Source organism: Hypoxylon trugodes (genome assembly GCF_022578975.1).
Source record: "Hypoxylon trugodes strain CBS 135444 unplaced genomic scaffold F4822scaffold_12, whole genome shotgun sequence".
Lineage (NCBI taxonomy): Eukaryota > Fungi > Ascomycota > Sordariomycetes > Xylariales > Hypoxylaceae > Hypoxylon > Hypoxylon trugodes.
In genome coordinates this window covers 942,637-960,097 of record NW_026250027.1, presented here as the reverse complement: position 1 = coordinate 960,097, position 17,461 = coordinate 942,637, and the positions used below count along the sequence as shown (strand labels likewise).

General features: G+C 45.1%; 4 protein-coding genes across 4 annotated transcripts; 3 read left to right on the top strand and 1 right to left on the bottom strand.

Annotated features, from left to right (window-relative positions):
- Positions 1–1,203: 1,203 nt before the first annotated feature.
- Positions 1,204–2,763, top strand: F4822DRAFT_435102 (uncharacterized protein; the record flags this gene model as incomplete). The annotated part of the gene is made up of 3 exons (XM_051462121.1): positions 1,204–1,599; positions 1,656–1,888; positions 1,941–2,763. The coding sequence occupies 3 exons, from the start codon at positions 1,204–1,206 to the stop codon at positions 2,761–2,763; spliced, it is 1,452 nt and encodes a 483-aa protein (XP_051308944.1).
- A 1,310-nt stretch (positions 2,764–4,073) lies between these two features.
- F4822DRAFT_439154 (thiolase) lies at positions 4,074–7,961 on the bottom strand (the record flags this gene model as incomplete). The annotated part of the gene is made up of 6 exons (XM_051462601.1): positions 4,074–5,036; positions 5,102–5,411; positions 5,467–5,834; positions 6,615–6,743; positions 6,819–7,742; positions 7,800–7,961. The coding sequence occupies 6 exons, from the start codon at positions 7,959–7,961 to the stop codon at positions 4,074–4,076; spliced, it is 2,856 nt and encodes a 951-aa protein (XP_051308943.1).
- A 543-nt stretch (positions 7,962–8,504) lies between these two features.
- On the top strand, positions 8,505–10,114 carry F4822DRAFT_422371 (ubiquitin-conjugating enzyme E2 2). Its single transcript, XM_051459886.1, has 5 exons — positions 8,505–8,782; positions 8,841–8,921; positions 8,974–9,038; positions 9,106–9,330; positions 9,397–10,114. The coding sequence occupies exons 2-5, from the start codon at positions 8,880–8,882 to the stop codon at positions 9,518–9,520; spliced, it is 456 nt and encodes a 151-aa protein (XP_051308942.1). The 5' UTR covers positions 8,505–8,782; positions 8,841–8,879; the 3' UTR covers positions 9,521–10,114.
- A 186-nt stretch (positions 10,115–10,300) lies between these two features.
- F4822DRAFT_422369 (kinesin-domain-containing protein) lies at positions 10,301–14,215 on the top strand. Its single transcript, XM_051459885.1, has 4 exons — positions 10,301–10,407; positions 10,480–11,007; positions 11,086–13,235; positions 13,287–14,215. The coding sequence occupies exons 2-4, from the start codon at positions 10,888–10,890 to the stop codon at positions 13,528–13,530; spliced, it is 2,514 nt and encodes an 837-aa protein (XP_051308941.1). The 5' UTR covers positions 10,301–10,407; positions 10,480–10,887; the 3' UTR covers positions 13,531–14,215.
- Positions 14,216–17,461: the final 3,246 nt, after the last annotated feature.

Sequence of the window (17,461 nt, the reverse complement as noted above, 5' to 3'; positions counted from 1 at the left end):
ATTATAAAAAGAGTGATTAAATATATAAGAGATTTTAATAATTTATATAAATATCCTTCCTTCCTTTTCTTATATTAGATATATTAAATATGTTTTTCATATTAAATGTGTTAAATGTGTTTTTTATGTTAAATGTGTTATTAGTTAATACATTTAAGTATTTAAGGTTATATTATTATTAATTATTTTAAGCCCTCATTCATCCTTTAAAAGTAGGTGTGGGTTCCTAGGTTATAACATATTATTATATTTAATTTTATAATAAATTTAAAAAAAAAACTTTTTTAAATAAACTTCCTTTTATAAATGAATTTATTTATATAATATTTAAATAAATGATTAATTTTATAATAATTAAAAAATAATTTATATAAAAATTATATATTAATAAATATATTTAATAAAAATATATTTTTTTATTTTTTAATAAAAATTTCTTAAAAAAGGATAAAAAAGGATTTTAAAAATGGGTTTAAAAAATGACATAATAACCTAAGAAATCTCAGGCAAACTAATCGCGACATGATTCTAGTACCTGCATTAAACCCGATCGATAGGAAAAGCTTGTTAGAAAAAGGAAATTTGATAAGCCCATCCTTGTAGCTCTATACTTTCGGTTATCCCATTATGGAAATTATATCCACCTGTCCTTCTTAAGCCATTTATTTGCTCCTCCTTATTGGACATTGGCCCATGGAGCTCACTAAACCTTACATATATTGACCAATGGCAATACTAGTACACCTTGCGACTTGCCAATATACCCCTGGAGGCATTGCCCAATGCGCAACTTCCTGGCTCCTATGCTGTTTTCGTCTTTGCACCCCAGTCTTCGCCCTCTCGTCTCCTACTCGTCTCTCCTTTCGAACATCGCGGTCCTAAATCCCTCGTTTTTGTTTTTTCCTTTACCCTCGCTTTGCCTTTTGCTTGCTAATTGTCGCTCCTTATCGTGGAGAATCATCTCCTAGCCACTCATTTAAAACAAATTCTGCGCTTATCTTAGAATCCTTCCAACTTGCTCCGTGTCTACGCTCTTCCTCATCCAGCGTCCACAATTCAGGATATCGATCGATCGTCGTCTCTAGTGTTGATCCTCTCGTTGATCACTTGTCGATGCGCCAATAGAGGGGCATGCGCTTCTAGTTTTACCTGTTCGGAGCACACTTACACTCGTTTGAAACGAAATCATTCCCGAGATCTATCATGAAGATCACAACGATAAACACTGCTATTGGATCGGCAGTCCTCCTTCTAGATGCCCAATTATGCGCTGCTACTGCTCAACATCGACATCATCATCTTCACCTGGAGAAGAAGCACAGCCATGGCCACCATGAAGTCCATCTCGAAACCTCTTACAACCCGAAGTATAGCGAGCGAAATAGTTCGGCACTTGTGTCGCGAGATGGCAAGAGGAAATGCAAGTTCCCAGATGATGAGGGATTGTTTGCTGTTACCCCATCTGCCCTAAATGGTGGTTGGGCGTTAGCCCCTGATCAAGAATGCGTTTCGGGTACGTGGTGTCCTATCGCTTGTCCATCCGGACAGGTAATGGCGCAGTGGAAGCCAGGTACAACATACACGTTCCCACAATCAACCGTTAGTAGTCAATAATCTCTTGGAATGCTTCGATAGATCCGCTAATCATGTTGTAGTACGGAGGTGTCTATTGTAACGAAGATGGAGAGATCGAGGTTCCCTTCAAAAACAAACCGTGGTGCGTTGACGGCACCGGTGCCGTGGAGGCTGTTAATAAAGCCGGGAAGGTGGTATCTTTCTGTCAGACTTGTCTCCCAGGCTACGAAGATATGATCATCCCAACCGATGTTTTTGATACTGCTATTTTGGCTGTACCGGATATGTCTTATTGGGATGCTACGGCAGCTCAGTAAGTGCCCCTTTCTTTATATAAGCCGTTTCTCCTTATTAATGCCGCTTAGTTTCTATATAAATGCCCCCGGAATTGGCTCAGAGGAGGGATGCCACTGGGGAGATCAGTCGAAGCCGATTGGTAATTGGTCTCCCTATGTCGCTGGTGCTAATACGGTCGCGGATGGTTCGACCTATGTCAAACTAGGAATAAACCCGGTGTGGCAGAGTTCTTCGCTTTTCAACACCAAACCAACTTTTGGTCTTAGAGTCGAATGTCCAGAAGGAGGTTGCAATGGTTCTAAATGCGAGATCGATGGATCTGGTGTGAAAAGTGACAACAAAGCAACCGGTGCTGGTGGCTCCGATTTCTGCGTCGTCACCGTTCCCAGCGGCACCAAGGCCAACATCGTCGTCTTTAACTTGGACGGCTCTGAAGGAGATGCTGGAGCGTCGAGTTCTTCCCAGCCTGTATCTTCTTCCACTCCTACATCTACTCCAACCCCTAGCACATCTAGCACTTCGAGTTCAACGCCATCGAGCACGACATCTACGCCCTCCACGACCACCGTATCAACCTCGTCCAAAACGTCTGTGACCGCGTCATCAACCAGTAGCACCATAGCGTCTAGCACTCACTCGCCGTCCAGCCACTCGAGTAGCCCTAGTGCGTCACTCTACCTGGGAGGAGTTTTCCAGGAGAACGGAACCTCTAGTACAAGCTTTTCATGGGCCGGGCCTTCCTCGACTCCTACCCCCGTTCCCGTTTCGACTAGCGGTGAAGAACCCGCTTCAACGACATCGAATACAAACGAAGGCGCTGCTCAACGTCAGGGTGGTGCTGCGATTGCGGGCCTTATTGTCGCATTTGTGGCTGCTAGTTACTTGCTCTGAAATGGCTCGGTTGTAAGTAAGTGGAGCATGTAGGCGTGAGCTGTTCTCCGCCTTGCCTACTTCTTACTGTCCCTCTCAGGAGCTCTAACTCTCTGCCTTGGTTGCGGAGAAGGTTGAACTTTATTTATTCTCTATTTGGCGTATATACGACTGCGGATGCCGTCCAGTATATACATTTCTATCTCATCGCGGTAGCGCGCCCCTTCGCTCGCATAATTTCCTCAGCCTGGGATGCTCATGATGCCCCCCCAGGGCCCGTCACATATAACGAATCATTTATTCAGTAGTGTTTATTATCTATTGTCTGGCTATCGAAACTCTTTGGAATTATCGTATATTTATCTTCTTGGGATATCCTTCTTGCTCACCTAGAGCCGCATTGTTTTTTATTTTCCTCCTATACCCTGTTTTATGGAGAGCGTTTGCGATTGGATGTTTTGAAGCTTCGCTGCCATCTTGAAGTGTTATTCTACGTTCGACAGTGAGATGTGGAGTTGAATGTTTTCGATGGAGCGAGTACTAGTTTATCTGAGAAAGCCCTGGTTTGGGGGCCGAGGGGCGTATGAATAAGACGAGACGCGAATCAGATTTTGTACTTATGATACCTAAGTTGGGGGTGTCGCGGCCGGGAAATTTCTGGGTTTAATGGTACTATCTTTTTTTTTTGGAAGTTGGAGATTTTGTACCTCTGCGCTTGTCGTGATTCAGGCATATTTTCTGCCATAGCACGTTTCGTCGATGCCGGCACTTGTCAGTGTTCAATTGTGGCGTGTCTAGTCGAGATTAAACACCCTAGTTATAACTATTTATAATTATGTTGAGGCTAATGATTAGATTGTTGCTTTGCTATAATATGCTGAAAATTGTATTGGTAAGACTGTCAGATAATTTGACGGTGCCCCAACTTCGTTGTTCTCAGCCTCAAACATTATTCATGGATTAATAATGACATGTCGTAGTGGTTGCTGCTCGGTACGCGAAGGCGTTCATTTTTACGCAAGTTTAACATAACTAGACGCTATATGTTACTACTATGTTCATATATTCTTTTAGTGTCGGTTATATGTTATGTTCCTCGGCTGGTGCGGATGAATGATGGTGTTCAAAGGTCATAATAATGCGTAAAGCTGCTAAAATATGTGGAATTGTATTGTGATAGAATATGGATCAGTGCGTACGGGGGTATCATTCATGAGTCCGATCTACTGAATATCATCATCCTTGCTCTATGTCTAGTATTCTAGGTGCGGTTGAGTTTGAAATGTGTATCAAACTTAGGCGTCATCCCCAAGGCTATATATAAACAACGTCTATTCGTCTTTAACCCAGCCAGGGACAAATGTTTCGATTGATCTTTGATCTATCACCTCGCTCACGTTCGGCCATCCTGCAATTAGCGCGCTGCCCTTCTGCTTCGTACCCATAATCGCGAAGACCGCTTGAGAGTGCGCTATGTATCCATGGAGAAGATCCTGAGCGATTAACGAAGCAACTATGTTTTCGACGTGATAGTCCTTGACCGCTATGTTCCCTGACAATATACCCTCATCTGCCGGTAACTGCTTAGGTCCGCCGGGGGGAGCTACGAGCGTAGAAATTTTAGGGGTGGAACCGGCACTGTTAGAGACGGCTTTTAATAGATAACTGTTAACATTCGCTTGTCGTCCCTTCGGCGCCGGTGTAGCGGGGAGGTATCCTTCTAGGCGTTTTTGAACATAAGTCATTGTGGTTTGCAGATCCCCAAGTTTTAATATAGCAGCTTTACGCGAGTCATCCTCGGTGGGTGGCGTGTATGTCAGGAGGAAGGTTCGTCGAGAAAGTGATCGCCAAAGCAGTGGTCGGATGCGGTACTGAAGGGCAGTAAACAACGGTAAACCTTTATCTCGTAGCCATTTTTCATATTGCTTAAATGTGTGCTGATAGTATATATAATCGCCTTTGCGTATTGCTTCCGAGAACTGAGAATAACATTGAGCCATGGATTGCGCTTCCGGTCGCTGTAAAAGAGCCTGAGAGGGCAGGCGACCCAAGATAAAGTTACAGGGTATTAGATAAGTGAGTACAATACGCCGATGTTTTAAGAAGCGTGGTGGCGTTTGTGAATAGGCTTCTTGGAAGCATTGCGCCGCCCGCCAGTAGTGCGTATGATTAAAGTGAAAACGACCGAGAAAATAGAGAAACGTCACTCTCTGAGCGGCTGGGTAGTACGACAGCGGTGGAGATTTTGCCATGATGTTGGTTAAGAGCTGCGTCGCCAAATAAGACTTGTTATTCTGAGGAATTGTGGAGGTTAGTAATGACAAATTCCGACGTGGGTTGATTGCATAAATTTATGTACCATGGTAAGAAGCTTCAAGGTTTTGTTGGCAAATATGTAGATGCCAGCCTTTTTGCCCGTAGGCTGCGCGAACCGCGGGCTCGAACGATCGGTAAGGCATGTGGTGAAGAATTTCTGCATAATCTCCGCTGTGACCTCGATGACAGATTTCCTTTCCTCGTCGCCGGCATGGAAGGCAGCCAGCTTCCTTGTTAAATCGGGCCGTTTATTCAGCGTCATAGACAAAGTCGAAAGAGACGCGCAGAGTGATATGCTTGTCTGTAACATAATGGTTCCATAAGTAGGATTATTAAGCCCCGTTGCGCATGAACTGCTCTAGTTAGCTGAAGGAGACGTGAAACTTATAAGATGACGGGGCAAAGTACTTAGTCAATGCTGTAAGTAGCTGATGGGCTCTTAGGAGGTCATCGAAATCTACGTCCCTCCAATATTCGAGATAATCTTTTACGAAGGCGATGAAGCCGGGCCACGACGTTCCCTGCCCTTCTGATACGTCTTCTTCAGGTAAAGAGTCCTCGACGAGCTTTTCTAGCATCTCATCATCTTGATAGCCATTCCTGAGCTCAGCTGCCAGATCATAATATTCTTGTGGCAAAGGTGGCTCTACCTTTAGCCAATCACGTAGCGCTTCTCCATCAAGACTTTTAAGTATATCGCGAATTCCAGCGAGGAATTTGGTGGTTAACGACATTATGGGAGAACCGTATGAGATCGCGTTACGGGATGGGCTTTGCTAAAGGCATTATACGGATATGTATAAACGTATAACCTGATGGTAATCGATCGCCAGAGGGAGGAAACGAAAACAATTGTAATAAAAAGAAGATGTTGCGAGGAGTCTTCGTCTTCTCCGCAACAAGTAGTTATGCTGATATCGGATCCATTAATCAGTCGATGCGACAGCAACGCTTCGAGTCTTGAAGTTGCAAGCTGTAAAAATGTGTACCTATCTAGCTAGGTACGCGGATACAATAATTAAGGATGTGGACCCTGCACAGGAATCCACCCAACTGTACTAACCAATTAAGGAAGGGGAAGGGACCATCAATTGGCGCAGGCAGGCAGGTTCGCGTCTACGGATGTATAGGGCACGGGTTACGTCATCTAGTACGTACATATGTATAAAAAGGTTATGCCTACCTAGGTATTCAAATATCTACCTACATATGTAGGTATACTACGATGATTTGGTATATAAGCAAATACATTCATATATGTATATGACCTACCCCCTATCGACATGGACCTGGCCTTATAGACTCCACGAGAGATGTATGAACGTACGTATGCTGAACCTAGATGCTTACCAGTCTTATTACCAGTTATTAGGCATTAATTGTGCCCGAGAGGATGTCTGAACTTATAAAATTAGCTCTCTCCCCATTGTAAGATACGACGAATTGACGTATACATTCTTCCATTTTAAAATAATCATCCAATTTGCCTACACCGCGTCGATCCGTTGGACAACGATAGCAGTAGCAGCGCCGCCTCCATTGCAAATAGCGGCGACACCATACTCTCCTGGCTTAAGCTGGTGTAATAGTGTTGTAAGGATTCGGGATCCTGAACTACCCAGCGCGTGTCCTAAGGAAATTGCGCCGCCTAATGGATTTACTCTAGCATTTTGAAGCCCCAGAATCTATTATCGCCTCGTTAATAATTAGACAGCTTCAGGTGGGTTCTTAATTCTTACCTTCTCGTTTGCCTTAATTACAGCGGCGAACGCTTCATTAAATTCCCAGACGGCAACCTGGTCTTTTGTAATCCCCGCACGTTCTAGAGCAATGGGCACAGCCTTAGCTGGAGCGATGGGGAAATCTACAGGATCGACTGCGGCATCAGCGGAACTGCATATTCTCGCCAGAACTCTCGAACCGGCTCCGAATTCTTTGGCGACATCCTTGCTTCCTAGTACTAGAGCACTGGCACCATCGTTCAACGTAGACGAGTTCGCTGCGGTAACGGTGCCAGTCCCATCGCGAACAAAGGCAGGTTTCAGGGTAGAGACCTTATCCAATTTAATATCCAAATAACCCTCATCGGTGTCAATGATAGCGTCACCCTTCCGGCCTTTTACGGTGACCGGAGCGATCTCGTCTGCGAACGCATTGTCCTTCCACGCAGCTTGAGCTCGTTCGTATGACAAAATAGCGTAGTTATCTTGCGCCTCGCGGGATATTTCATATTTTTTGGCGGTTGTTTCGGCGCAGACTCCCATATGGAATTGGTCGTACACGTCCGTCAACCCGTCCTTTATCAGTCCGTCTTCCATCTTGATGTGTCCAAACGGGGGCAGTGTACTCGCGCGAGGAACATAATACGGCACCTGAGACATATTCTCCATGCCGCCTGCTATTTGCACCTCGCTGAGGCCGAGCTGTATATTCTGGGCTGCGAAAACGACTGCCTTCAAGCCCGACGCACAGACCTTATTGATGGTGATTGCTTCAACGGTTGAAGGAAGACCGGCAAAAATGACGGCTTGTCTGGCAGGAGCTTGGCCAATTGACCCTTGCAAGACGTTTCCCATGTATACATCCGTGACATCCTTAACTGGGACTTTAGACTTTTCTAGAGCAGACTTAATAGCGACAGCAGCAAGCTGTGGAGCAGATATAGTGAGAAAAGAGCCATTAAACTAGTTTTTATATTAGTGACTTCGGTATTGATGGTTATTTCGGGATCAAGTTGTTACCTTCGCAGTAGGCGTCCTGGAGGCACTTAAAATATATGCATCCCGTACTTCTTGTCGTTGAGGAATCTGTATTGAGAAGTATCGTGACCGAGGGAAAGCCCGAGCCCCGTTCCGAAAGGATGGGCGTTTGGAGCTGTATCTTAATACACTAGGTCGCAACATTGTTTATTTTGGCGCATTGGAAAACAAATATCATGAGTATGATCTACAGTAGGAAAATATAGAAATTGTTAGAATGTTTTGAGTTGATATCAGTTGAAATAGCAGAATGGTAACGTCACGGCTTTTACTTGAATGTTAACGGGTTTAAAAGGGCCACCGTTATCCTTTCAAAGCTTACTAGCACCTCGGTTTACAACGGAATGATAGACCCTTATGATAGGTACCTAGGTAGTCAATTCTGCCCCTCTCTCGTGGCAATCAACCGAGGGAACCCAATCCTGGAAGCAGCTTGCCATGAACTACCCGCATTCAAAAATTCTGTTGTGACGTGCCTTCCTGGATAGTTTCACATGGGACCCATGTATTTATATATACATACCTAGGTATGTAGGTATTAGAATGTATGCTTTATTTCCCATGTTCTGCCTTAAAATTTGGACGTAAACCTATATTATATGTAATGAAAAACGTCGTACACACAAGTATAGAAGTACCTAAGCACATTAAATTTGAACCACCCCCCCCTCCCCCCCACACAGTCAACTTACATAATCACGCGTATTTCCATAAGCACACACACACACACGCACGCACACACACGCACACACAGTTACGGATTTACTGTGCTACAACGCGTAGGAAGTACCTAGGTACAGTACAACTTGCCGCAACACTACCCTTGTCACGTCAATTCCTTCCCACTACCGATACTGTCTTATCAGGACAGTCGCCGCCCAAAGAACAACGCCAATTATTATCATCATTCTTAATCAACCTCGTTTGCCTCCTCTTCCCTACCTTTTCTATTTCTCTTCATTTCAGTAAATTCTCACTCCAAGCCTCTAAGCAATTTCTTAGCCTATCGGCTAAGTTTCATAGGTTGACCATTCAATCGTCATCTCCTTGACGTAGCTCGATATGTCGACTGCCGCACGCCGCCGTTTAATGCGTGACTTCAAGGTTCACAATATCTTCTCCTTTTAGCAGAAACAACACTGACGAAGCATTCTAGCGCATGCAAACCGACCCTCCAGCTGGGGTGTCTGCGTCCCCTGTCCCCGACAATGTCATGACTTGGTAAGTTCGTGGCCGAACTTTCGAAACCTCTCAGCGCAATACATAAGCTAACGACGGATCTGAATAGGAATGCCGTAATTATTGGGCCCGCTGATACGCCATTCGAAGATGGAACCTTCCGACTAGTCATGCACTTTGAAGAGCAGTATCCGAACAAGCCACCCGCCGTTAAATTTATCAGCCAAATGTTCCACCCGAATGTCTATGCTACCGGCGAGCTATGCCTAGACATCCTACAGAATCGATGGAGTCCCACATACGATGTGGCGGCTGTTTTGACAAGCATTCAAAGGTGAGCAAGAATTGGTATATGCTTACTATCGTATCTTACGGAATGCTGACATATCTGACATCGAAGTTTGCTCAATGACCCCAATACCGGTTCCCCTGCGAACGTGGAAGCTTCCAATCTTTACAAGGACAATCGAAAGGAATACACTAAAAGGGTGCGTGAGACTGTGGAGAAGAGCTGGGAGGATTAAATATGTCTTTCATCGCGCAAATGGGACGCTCAGTACTGTCACTTGCTTAAGGCGTATGGTACACGTCTTCAATCACGACATTCGCATTTGGGGAGACGAATGGATTCCCTACGGCTGGAATTTAAGAATCCCAACGGAAGTTTGACGTGGAACCATTCAGGTTCTGATGGTAAGAATTATCTCTAAAGGGGCGTCGCTAGGGCTCGGCGTTTAGGTAGGCGTCGAACAGGAATGATTTTCATATTTCATAGCTCGAGGTATCTATAAGAGAACCTTACCCTCCTTGATGCTTGGGGAATTAATTGTTAAGGGAGTCATGCTTTATATGGGAGATATCCCAACAAGTCTGCATCAGCCCAGGCCTTTTTTTTTTTTTTGCGTATACTGGGAATAATATACACCTGCTTGGGTAGTTTACGTGATTTTGTAACAGATACATGTAAGGTAAAATGACAACGATTATAAAAAAGTATGTCGCATATATATCAGATATTCTTGGATGAATGATCGTTTTTTTCCTGGGTGGATGCATGAACGGCAACTTAAAGTTGCAGGGTACATGTGAAGTTCGCATTTCTAATAATAAAGAACCGAATTTTAAAAATTACGGGGCCTAGGTCTTACGGAATATAAAAATCTAGCTGTACTTTCCTGTACTGTCCACTATAAACAAACAGGTCTTTTTTTAATATTTGCGCTAGGTGTTTCCCTTCCGAAGGCTAGATTTTGGACGATGCACAGTACATGTGTACTTGGTTAGAGGTGGAAGTCTTGCAGAATGTACATCCATATGTACATCTAAAAGGTTCTATTCAATGTTAGTAAAACTGCATATTTCTGAAACCTTGGAGGAAATATACCGTCGCATGAAAGCGCTAGTAGGGTAGGTACGTATAGCACCTTCCTGAGCATATCCAAAGTGGTTGAACCAATCGTAGCTTCTTGACTTCCTTGCATAGGTACGCCTACATGGTGCAGCTAGCAACAGTTCCCCTGGACAGGTACAGTACTTGCAGTACTGTATGTACATTTGGACCTCAGGCACAGGCCGAAACCTGCCGAAAACGTAAACGCCGCCTTTTTTCTCCCAATACAACGCCGACTCCAACATTGACGCGACTCCCTCCCTCTGCGCCTCACCCGGTTGCATCAGCAATACTCAAACATAGCACAGCATAAATCAAGAAATCTATTGTTATCTTACGGCATCTTTTTCTTCCCCGACTTGCCCGCCGTCCTATCGGCCGAGCTGTGTCTATACTTGCAAAACCCTTACTTTTCCCCTCAATTTCCGTAACATGAACTAGGCCGCCTCTTCTCACACCATTCCCCTGCGCGTAGCCGTCTCAGAACGCCAAAACGTCATCATGGCTAGCGCAAATAGCATCAAGGTCGTCGCCCGTTTTCGGCCGCAGAACAAGGTCGAGTTGGCATCCGGCGGAGAGCCCATTGTTTCTTTCGATGGTCCCGACACATGTGCCCTCAATGTGCGTCTACCAGCCGTGCTTCCCGTCCCCCATTCATTTCCACTTTTCCTCGTGCTAACGAAGCTATTCAATATTTAGTCGGCAGAAGCTGCTGGTAGTTTCACGTTTGACCGCGTGTTTGATATGCAAGGCAAACAGGTTGATATATTTGATTACTCGATCAAGCCCACCGTCGACGACATCCTTAACGGTTACAATGGAACAGTCTTTGCATATGGTCAGACGGGCGCAGGAAAATCTTACACGATGATGGGAACGAGTATAGAAGACGAGGAAGGAAAAGGTATCACACCCCGCATCGTGGAGCAAATTTTCAGCAGTATCATGTCAAGTCCGCCGACTATTGAATATACGGTTCGAGTCAGTTATATGGAAATCTATATGGAGCGTATCCGCGACTTGCTAGCGCCGCAGAATGACAACCTGCCTGTTCACGAGGAGAAGAACCGTGGTGTCTACGTAAAAGGTCTTCTAGAGATCTATGTCTCGAGTGTAGAAGAGGTCTTTGAGGTTATGAAGAGGGGTGGGAATGCAAGAGCTGTCGCTGCCACTAACATGAACCAAGAGTCCTCTCGCTCGCATTCCATTTTTGTTATTACAATATCTCAGAAAAACCTCGAAACCGGTTCAATGAAGAGCGGGCAGTTATTCTTGGTCGACTTGGCTGGCAGCGAAAAGGTTGGCAAGACTGGTGCTAGCGGCCAGACTTTGGAGGAGGCGAAGAAGATCAACAAGAGCTTGAGCGCCCTGGGAATGGTCATCAACGCACTTACCGACGGCAAATCCTCACACATTCCCTACCGAGATTCCAAATTAACGAGAATTCTACAAGAGTCTCTTGGTGGAAATAGCAGGACCACACTTATCATAAATTGTTCACCAAGTAGCTACAACGATGCTGAGACACTGAGTACCCTGCGGTTTGGTATGAGAGCTAAATCGATTAAGAACAAGGCAAAGGTCAACGCCGAACTCAGTCCCGCCGAGCTTAAAGCTATGCTCGCCAAGGCCAAATCTAATATCACAACTTTTGAAACGTATATTTCAAATCTCGAGGGGGAACTTCAACTATGGCGCGGTGGCGAAACTGTCCCTAAGGAGCGATGGGTGCAAGCAATGTCAGCTGATGGTGTTGTGAGCACACGGGCGGACACGAAAGCTCATCGACCTTCGACTCCATCTCGGTTAATACCCGAAAGTCGTTCCGAAACGCCTGCATTAACGGAACGTGCAGGAACTCCAAGTTTACCTTTAGATAAGGACGAGAGAGAGGAGTTTCTCCGAAGAGAGAATGAACTGCAAGATCAATTAGCAGAGAAGGAATCAGCTGTTGCAACGGCCGAGAAGTCCCTCCAAGAATCTAAGGAAGAACTATCTTTCTTGAAGGAGCATGACAGCAAGATGGGCAAAGAGAACGAGCGGTTGACAACCGAGGTCAACGAGGCTAAAATGCAGCTCGAGCGCCTCACTTTCGAAAGCAAGGAGGCCCAGATTACGATGGATGCCTTGAAAGAGGCAAATTCGGAACTAACCACAGAGCTGGATGAGGTGAAACAACAGCTTCTGGATATTAAGATGAGCGCTAAAGAGACAAGCGTCGTCTTGGACGATAAGGAGAAGAAAAAGGCCGAGAAGATGGCTAAGATGATGGCAGGGTTCGATCTTGGTGGAGAAGCATTCAGTGCTAATGAGCAATCAATAACCAACGCTATTCAACAAGTCGAGGCCCTCTACGAGCAAAGCTCATCAGGAGACCCTATTCCACCGGATGATCTACAAGATCTGAAGGCTAAGTTGGTGGAGACTCAAGGTATCGTACGACAAGCGGAGCTGTCCCTACATAGCGGTGTCCCAGGTTTGGCCAACGGCAAGACGATGCAGCAGCAAATCGCCGAGTTCGACGTCATGAAGAAGAGCCTCATGCGAGATTTGCAGAACAGGTGCGAGAGAGTCGTTGAACTAGAAATTTCGCTTGATGAGACTCGAGAGCAGTATAATAATGTACTACGGTCGTCTAACAATCGTGCCCAACAAAAGAAGATGGCGTTCCTTGAGCGTAATTTAGAGCAATTGACTCAGGTTCAACGACAACTCGTCGAACAAAACAGCAGTCTAAAGAAGGAGGTAGCCATAGCTGAAAGAAAACTCATTGCAAGGAACGAGCGTATCTCTAGTTTAGAGAGCTTGCTGCAAGATAGTCAGGAGAAGTTAACCGCCGCCAATCACCGGTTTGTTTTCCCCTCCGCTGTTTTGTTATCGTCTACTAACATTACCGTCAGATTCGAATCACAACTTACTGCGGTTAAGGAGCGTCTCGAGGCGGCTAAGGCTGGATCAACTCGTGGCTTAAACTCGCCGTCTGGCGCTGGTGGATTCAGTTTTGCTAACGCGGGCAGTCGCATTGCGAAACCTCTCCGTGGTGGAGGTGGCGCTGGAGATGCACCAGCCCAAGTTCCAACCATCGCCAACCTACAAAACGAAGGCAATGCCGGTAAGAGAAGCAGCTGGTTTTTCCAGAAGTAGAACGAGGCGGACGACGAACGAGGACGCTATCGACTTAAGAGCTAAACGGGGCCGAACCACACGACACGACAGAAAAAGCCAGTATCAAAATCCTAGATTGTTCAGGGTTTTCAATCATGTCTAAAGGGTATATAAGGAGCGTGGTTTTGTTCGACGATATGGATAGAGGATTATACCCAAAATCAACCTGGTTTTCCCCACCATTCCGTTCTCCCTTGTGTTGAAGCTCGTCGGTTTTGAAGCGTCGGGCCTGAAACGCGAGAACACTATTATTGCCCCATGCATTGGAGTATAGGAAAACTCGAGTGTGTCGTTTAGATGGCCGAGTTTACAATTGATGGCGAATTACATCTACGGAACGTAAGTCTAATAGGTAGAAGGAAGATGAGTGTGACAAAACTGCGCACGGCTTATGAGAATAAGGACACGATGTGATATGCTCTTGTATGCATACATTGGAATTGGTCGAGGGGAGTTTGCGTATTACTTTACAATCACGACTGTATGTTTGCTTACTTGTGTAAGTAATTAAGGTACAGCAAGGCTATGCAATATTAAGATAGATACTCAACTTGGTAAACACATTACCTGTCTGTGGGCGTTTGCCTGGGTCCATAATTGAAAGAGATCTGTGACTTGGATTAACCTAGATGGCCTGCTTAGGTAAGCGTCGCGTACCCGGTAATACCCACTTAGTCCTTTGTTGGTCAGGTTCAAATATTACTTATGATCAAGTAAGGTGAGATAAACGAAGAAGAATGATATATTCAAGTGACTCCGACAGCGAATCGCTAGATACCCGCAGGGGATGAGAATAGAGACATATCCAAAGTAACTTTGGTACAGCCGTATGACCCTCGACACCTCGGCTCTCCACTCGAGATATCTAGGGTTCATTTCGTAAGGCGTAATTTTGACCGCATCACGCGACCAGCTCCTTTAAGACGAAGGATGGCCTATATATATGGGCTAGTTCAAACTCGGTTACACGTAAGATGGCAGGAGAATCATGTTGAGACAGGACGTATAACAGAGATGATAAATATGGTCGAAACTATATCCTTAGATAACGCTAAGTTTGGTCGTTCGTCATCACTATTTAGGTAACCCTCAATAACGATTCTATAGGCATTCACAATATCATGATGCCAGATGATAACTTTTCCCTCTTGCTCGTATTTAGCCGCTAGTCACATTGTAGTCCCATTTTCCCTGCTAAGCGAGACCATAAGGAGCGAGAAATATCGTTGAGTCCAAGGAGGTATAACCGCCGAGATCAAACGCGTTGTGTTAGCGATGGGATTTAGGGCTAGCGTACGCCGAAGGAAGACTAATAGTTATACTTGGACAAGGATACCTCCCTCTGGGCCTCGGTAGACAAAACACCACGAATAGGAGGGAAAGTCGAACATGGACCAAATGACCAGGGTCTAATTTAGCAGGGCCGAGAAATAGTCAGTGAAAAAGTAGGAATTTTCTCCGTATTCTAGAGATATGGAGATTGTTTAGTTCCGAGTTTTCGGTAACGGGATGTTCCGAGAGTCGTATCATTCACTGATATTGTACGACGTAGGTATGAAGCATGCAGAGGAAAGATTCCAGTGGCCGATCGCCTCGTGGGTTCGACATAGGTAGGTGATTTGATTCCCCTTCCCCATTCCTACCTGCATATTTGACGGGTGATCCGAAACTCATCTCGTACCCGAGTGTGTGGTTTATTGATTAGAATCTGGGGACTGGGGAAAAGGAAGCTATAAACCTGGGCGTAATTAGAACCTGGGGCTGCTAGATGCTGCTGGACGCTGCGCTAAGGGCTAGCTAGATGAGTTATGTACGTTTTGAGCCTATGCCATCCGAAAGGTGCCCGCATTTACGCCGAGCATAAGGAAACTATTAGATGTTGGCGAACATAGTTAATACATATTCCGCTTTTAGTCCATATGTATCACGGGATGCGGCTGTGATCAGGGAGAGCTAAGTTCTAATAAGGTTAAATATTGTGTATTGAAGATATTCGGACCGACCACGTTTTTTTAAAAAAGTATTTTAGATCTTTTAGATCTTTTAGACATTTTAAACTCGCGGGGCTCTAGGTCCTTTCGAATGGGGGTGGGGACCCCGCTAAGTTACACGCTGAAGTACATATAGATGTATCTATAAATGTACCTGCACTATAGGTACCTAGCACGTGTGAGTTTTATTACTAGGCTAGATTCCACACTATACTGTATTTGTATTAGGGCATGGAAATTTACACGCTACTAGGTCTTATGGAGTGAATTCCTGGCCATTGGGACCAAGATTACCTTCCTTTTTCCCTTCCTTCTTTGCTACCGATCCAACCTGTCGAACCAGTCCAAATAAAAAAAAAAATAGACATCCTTCTCGGCGCTCTCTCCTACTTCGGCTTTTCTTACCATGCCATCATCATATTCTAGAATGATTCCATTTTATTTTACAGTTGCAAAATACACTTTGGCCACCTTAACCGCCAGGCCAATGAAGGATCTCTTGAGATCTGGTATGTAGCATCCGTTGGACGAAATTGACCAGGTTTCTCGTCCGTTTGATCATCTCCCTTCCTCCCATTTTCAACATCAATACCGCAATGAGTATGCATAGTAAGCACATGCGTACTTTATTTCAGGCAGACCTATCCGGATCGTCATCGGATAAGTCGCGACGTCAGCGACATCAAACCGGCCTTTTGAGCACATGTAAGAGTCTATCTTGCCAGCCGCTCACTGTGATGAAATTACGACTACTAGGACGCCATACTTAACTTGGAAACGGCATGTCCTAATAAGAACAAGAGCTATTCAAATAGTATCGAGACCAAGCCAACTACTAGCACTTCACTCTTGCGACTTCAGACCAGTTATGCATGAACAATAAATTTGCGACGGGTGCTTGACACTCTATTCCAAAAGCTAAGCCACAGATAGTACGTTGTAATGACGTCTATCAACACATGTTTACTTGACACCACGTTTTTGGGACCTTCTAATGAAAGAAATTGATCAATTTCCTACGACTCCTACTAGCTGCGATACATGCCGTGGGGAGCTCCCATTCGGAAGTGAACATATTTCCTTTCTCATCTTAAACAGAGTCGCTAATAAGAAAGTAATAATAATGTCTACCTGATTCTTCTCTGTTTTGCCCGGCGAACTAGCCCTAATGATAGGTAGAATCCCGAGGTGCGATTCTGAGGTACTTACTCGGTACGTACTTTATTATAGGGCATGTAACGTCGCGTTCATCGCTCATCCTCGAGGCGAGACCTATTCAGGACTTGATGCTTGATTCCAAAGAACCTAGAGGCTACGGCCGTCTAGGAGTCTCATTTGGGCTATAGAGTCAGTAACGGAGAACTTGGATTAAGAGAAGTCCTTGACCAGCTGACCAAAAGACTACCTAGCTAAACCCGACCGCAAGGTTACCACACGAGCAAAAGAAAGCATAGATTCAACCCTCAAGACCTGCCTGCTGCAAAGGTAAGCGTGGTGTTCCTAATCCTTATCCCCTCTAATATGTTTCACCCGTCCCACACCCCTCACGCTCAGCCGCCGGCGTATCTACCATCCAGCGCGTTTGGGCATCCAACCGAGCCAACCGATCCATGAAATACGAAGGTACCAACTCAGCAATTGGTCGGCTGACCCCTGCTCTTACACATTCTCCCTAATTGCACCAATATCAGAGAAATTAGTTACTGCAAAGAAAAATTCGGTCGTATACGTACAAAGTAACAATCGGCTACCCACACCAGCTGTCGGGATCAAAGATTTTGTGCATGAGCATCCGACAGGGGGGGGGGGGGGGGGGGGGGAAAAAAAAAAAAAAAAAAAAGAGTATATAGAAGAAAAAGCCTAGGTATATCTGTAAATGTAAAAGTAACAAACCAACCAAAGTACAGGGACATAAACAA

Coding starts and splice junctions, on each gene's coding strand:
- F4822DRAFT_422369 (XM_051459885.1), top strand. CDS start 10,888: ATGGCTAGCGCAAATAGCATCAAGGTCGTCGCCCGTTTTCGGCCGCAG. Junction 11,008..11,085: donor CCGACACATGTGCCCTCAAT/GTGCGTCTACCA, acceptor TTCAATATTTAG/TCGGCAGAAGCTGCTGGTAG. Junction 13,236..13,286: donor TTAACCGCCGCCAATCACCG/GTTTGTTTTCCC, acceptor CATTACCGTCAG/ATTCGAATCACAACTTACTG.
- F4822DRAFT_422371 (XM_051459886.1), top strand. CDS start 8,880: ATGTCGACTGCCGCACGCCGCCGTTTAATGCGTGACTTCAAG. Junction 9,039..9,105: donor CCCGACAATGTCATGACTTG/GTAAGTTCGTGG, acceptor GGATCTGAATAG/GAATGCCGTAATTATTGGGC. Junction 9,331..9,396: donor GTTTTGACAAGCATTCAAAG/GTGAGCAAGAAT, acceptor CTGACATCGAAG/TTTGCTCAATGACCCCAATA.